The sequence below is a fragment of the Anguilla anguilla genome, chromosome 1 (genome assembly GCF_013347855.1).
Source record: "Anguilla anguilla isolate fAngAng1 chromosome 1, fAngAng1.pri, whole genome shotgun sequence".
Classification (NCBI taxonomy): domain Eukaryota; kingdom Metazoa; phylum Chordata; class Actinopteri; order Anguilliformes; family Anguillidae; genus Anguilla; species Anguilla anguilla.
In genome coordinates this window covers 35,516,414-35,520,448 of record NC_049201.1, presented here as the reverse complement: position 1 = coordinate 35,520,448, position 4,035 = coordinate 35,516,414, and the positions used below count along the sequence as shown (strand labels likewise).

At 43.2% G+C, this 4,035-nt stretch overlaps 1 protein-coding gene across 1 annotated transcript; it reads left to right on the top strand.

The window, feature by feature from the left end:
• Positions 1-1,504: 1,504 nt before the first annotated feature.
• LOC118210707 (general transcription factor II-I repeat domain-containing protein 2B-like) lies at positions 1,505-3,513 on the top strand. The gene has a single exon (XM_035387103.1). The coding sequence runs from the start codon at positions 1,626-1,628 to the stop codon at positions 3,309-3,311; it is 1,686 nt and encodes a 561-aa protein (XP_035242994.1). The 5' UTR covers positions 1,505-1,625; the 3' UTR covers positions 3,312-3,513.
• Positions 3,514-4,035: the final 522 nt, after the last annotated feature.

The window sequence follows — 4,035 nt, the reverse complement described above, 5'->3', positions numbered from 1 at the left end:
GGCTGCCACTTTTTCATTGTTCGTGCTGCGCTGTATGCCATTTTGTGTGCTGCTTTTCCGCACGGTTGCCTCTGGCTGATCGCTACATTCTGTGCCCTGCATGGTTGTATTGCAAAGCTAGCCGCTCTGCTTTCTCTCTATACAAAGACCGGACTGTTTGGGTATACACAAGGCTTTTAGCCGGGGTTAAAATCCCCTTCCCGTAATTGTGTGGATGATTTGTGGTTTATTTCGTTAGTTTTCTTAGTTTTGGATTACTCCCATTATTAGTTTGGATTAATTATTAATATACGTCTTTTTTTTTGATTACTTCTGTTTGTTCATTTTGATTTAGTTATTTTAGTTGCCCCCTTCAGTCCTTATTTGTTTTTGGGTTAATTTCCATATTTCTCCTGTGGTTTTATATTAAGACAAGTTGGTTTTTATTTTCAGTTGTTTATTTTCCTGATTTCCCTTCCACTAATTGTTTTATCCCTTTTCAGTTGCTGAGGTCGGTGGCGGTGCTGGTGGCGGGATTCCCCCCCCTTTTTTTGCTGTGTGCTGTGCTCCCTGGGATTCAAGTTGTCACAACCGTGTGTGTGTGTGTGTTTCACGTAGGTGATTTTTGGTTTGCTGACTTCCTCCCCACTGGCCCCTGTCCATCCGGTAAGCCTCAGCCCTGATTAGGTTCCCCTTTCCCTCCCTGTATGAATGGTGTTTTATAATGGTGTATTAAAAATATTTTAATAGTTGAGTGTAAAATAAAGATCTATTTTCTTTACAAATTGGAACCACGTCTCTGCCCTTTTGAGTGTTACGAACCTGTGTGTCTAAATGTTATTATGGATGCGCTTGTGTGAGTACTCGCTGCCACAAACTTGGCGTAGTCGGCAGGACTCACTAAAAGGCTGAGAAGCGTTCCTTTTTGCTTTATTTGTGTTTTCCTATTTTCTTGTTTTTTTGTTTTCTTTGTGTGCAGATTGGAGAGCTTGGAGACAGAACAGCAGTGGTTCGCAGCGGACCCCCTTGACGGTTCGGTGAGGTTGTTTCCCTAGATTTGCTTTTTGTCGTGCCGGTGCACCATACAAATTTTGTGTCGTAATACAAGTTGTAGTAGTCATGGAGGAAGAGGTTCAGGAACTTAGAGATTTAGTTGCCCAGTTAAAAGCTGATAACGAGCGGTTGCAACAGGGACAGGCTGGCCCTAGTTCTTTTACCTCTTCTGTGCCACCTACTGCCCCTCCCACTTCTAGTGTCCCTGTAGCAGAGAGACTAGTTTTTGTACCTAGAGATAGGAAGTGTCCAGTCTTTAGGGGGAGGACAGGCATAGGGTTGGGTGAGTGGATAGAGGAGGTGCAGGCGTGTATGAGGGCCCGGCACCTAGCTCAGTCTGACCAGGCGTTTTTCCTGTTTGATCATCTAGAACAGACCTGGGCATTTTACGGCCCGCGGGCCGGATGCGGCCCTTCGGTTGACTCTGACCGGCCCGCGTAAGGTTCATAAGAAATTACAAAATAAACTTTTTTTTTTTTTTTTTCGTATTTTCTTATTACCTCATACGTGGATTAAATGTGCATGGCTTTTATTTTGAAGTTATACACCCTGTGTTTTTTACGTAGTGCATAGGGACGTAAGGTACGTACGTGATGCGTGTTACCACAGAGCTGAAAAAACTGCTAAAAAAACTTTTCGGCTCTGTGCGTGTTACTGAATGGACGTTAGCTGTCTCGACGACTTTCACCCCCAAAATGTCGGAAGATATGGTCGTTAAGCTACAAAAACAGCAAGGATTTTTTACAAAGCTTCACACATCCAGGGATGCAGCAACCAGGACCAGCTTTGTAATTTCCCACAAAATCGCTAAAAACAGTAAGCCATTCTCAGAGGGCGAGTTCGTAAAAGAGTGCTTGGTGGACTCTGCAGCCCTACTATGTCCTGAAAAAAAAGAAGCTTTTGAGCACGTCCCGCTGTCCAGGCGCACCGTGACAAGAAGGATCGAGGACATTGCGGTAAATTTGGAACTTCAGCTGCAACGTGATGTGGCAAATTTTGACTTTTTCTCTTTGGCTTTGGACGAGAGCTGTGATGTCCGTGACACAGCCCAGCTACTTGTATTTGTCCGTGGGATAACGGACTTCAAGATTACAGAGGAGCTGGCAGCAATGCGCTCAATGAAAGGGACAACGACGGGGAGCGATTTGTTCACGGAGGTAAATGCATGCATGGACACGCTGGGACTGAAATGGGACAGACTGACGGGTGTTACAACGGACGGTTGTCCAAATTTAACAGGGAAAAATGTCGGGCTGTTGAAACGTTTGCAAGATAAAGTGACTGAAAACAACGCAGATCAGAAAGTAGTATTTTTGCATTGTATTTTACATCAGCATGTGTTGTGCAAGTCAGTGCTTAAAATTGACAATGTGATTGATGTTGTAACTAAAATAGTTAACTTTATTAGGGCACGAGCATTGAATCACAGGCAGTTTGTTGCACTTTTAGAGGAGCACGAGACAGAACATGTTGATATCAGCTATCACACAGCTGTGAGATGGCTCAGTCTGGGTAAAGTGCTAAAAAGAGTCTGGGATCTGAAAGCAGAAATCCGAGAGTTTTGTGAAAAGAAAGGCAGAGACATCCCAGAGCTCTCAGATGAGAAGTGGATGGCAGATTTTGCATTTGCTGTTGATGTGACCGCACTGATGACTGCACTGAACACCAAACTGCAAGGCAAGGGCCTTTTCATCCATGAAATGCACAACCTAGTGAAGGCTTTCATGACGAAGTTACAGTTTCTTTCGAGGCAACTGGAGAGCAACAATCTTACTCACATGCAAACCCTGAAAGAAGTCACACCATCAGATGATAACCTCCGCAGGTACTCATCCATGTTAGGAGCACTGCATGATGAGTTTTCAAGGCGATTTAAAGATTTCAGAACAATGGAGAGTGAAATGCACTTGATTTCCTCTCCATTTACCTGCAATGTGGATGATGTGCCTAGTGATGTCCAGCTGGAACTCATTGACCTGCAGTCTGATGCAGTACTCACAGAGCACTTTAAGTCACAACCACTGCTGCAATTCTACTCTTCTCTTAAGCAAGAGAAGTTTCCAAACATGAGGAGACATGCTCAGAAGATGTTTGTTCTCTTTGGATCTACCTACATATGTGAACAAACATTCTCAGTGATGAAGTTTAATAAGTCCAGATACAGATCCTTTCTTACTGATGATCATCTGTCAGCTGTGCTTCGCATCTCAACCTCAAACATTCACCCTGACTTTGATGCACTTGTTAAAGACCAACAGAGACTAGATTTCTCTCACTGAACAAGAAAAAACTGAAATGAGTGACAAGTGAAAATGTTTTAACTACAAATGTAGGCATCATTATTTTTCTAATATGATGTATCTTACTGAATTTGGCTGAAAATGGTCACTAATGTAATGAATCAAAAACTGTTCAAATGTTCACATTTTGTTAACCATTATTTTAGGAAATTTTATTGAGTAAATGTCATTTTTCCTAAGACAACCTCTCTTTTTCATTGCTCAATTTTAACTTATACTCTTACCAGTCTTACCAACTAATCAAAACAATTAATATTATGCAGACTTTTGTCCAGCCTTTTGGTCCGGCCCTCCATAATATTTTCTTGTTCTCATATGGCCCCATGTAAAAAATAATTGCCCACCCCTGATCTAGAAGGTGAGGCTAGAGATGAGATAAAGTATCGCTCTGGCGCTGAGAGAGAGGACCCTGCTAGAATACTTGCCATTTTACAGGAGTTGTACGGGTGCTCAGATTCCTATGTTGCTCTGCAGGAGGCTTTCTTCTCGAGGAGACAGGAAGAGGGAGAGACTCTTCAGGAGTTCTCTCTCGCTTTGCTGGGTCTCATGGAGAAGGTGAAGCAGCGTGCACCTGCTGCTGTGCCAAATGCTAAAGCTCTTCTGAGGGACCAGTTTGTTGAGCATGTGTTGAATAGTTCCTTGCGTCGTGAGTTGAAGCAATTGGTGCGTAGACAGCCTGACTCCATTTTGCTTGATGTCAGGG

Bases quoted from the DNA above. Each gene is read 5' to 3' on its own strand.
- LOC118210707 (XM_035387103.1), top strand. From the start codon at position 1,626: ATGCGTGTTACCACAGAGCTGAAAAAACTGCTAAAAAAACTTTTCGGC.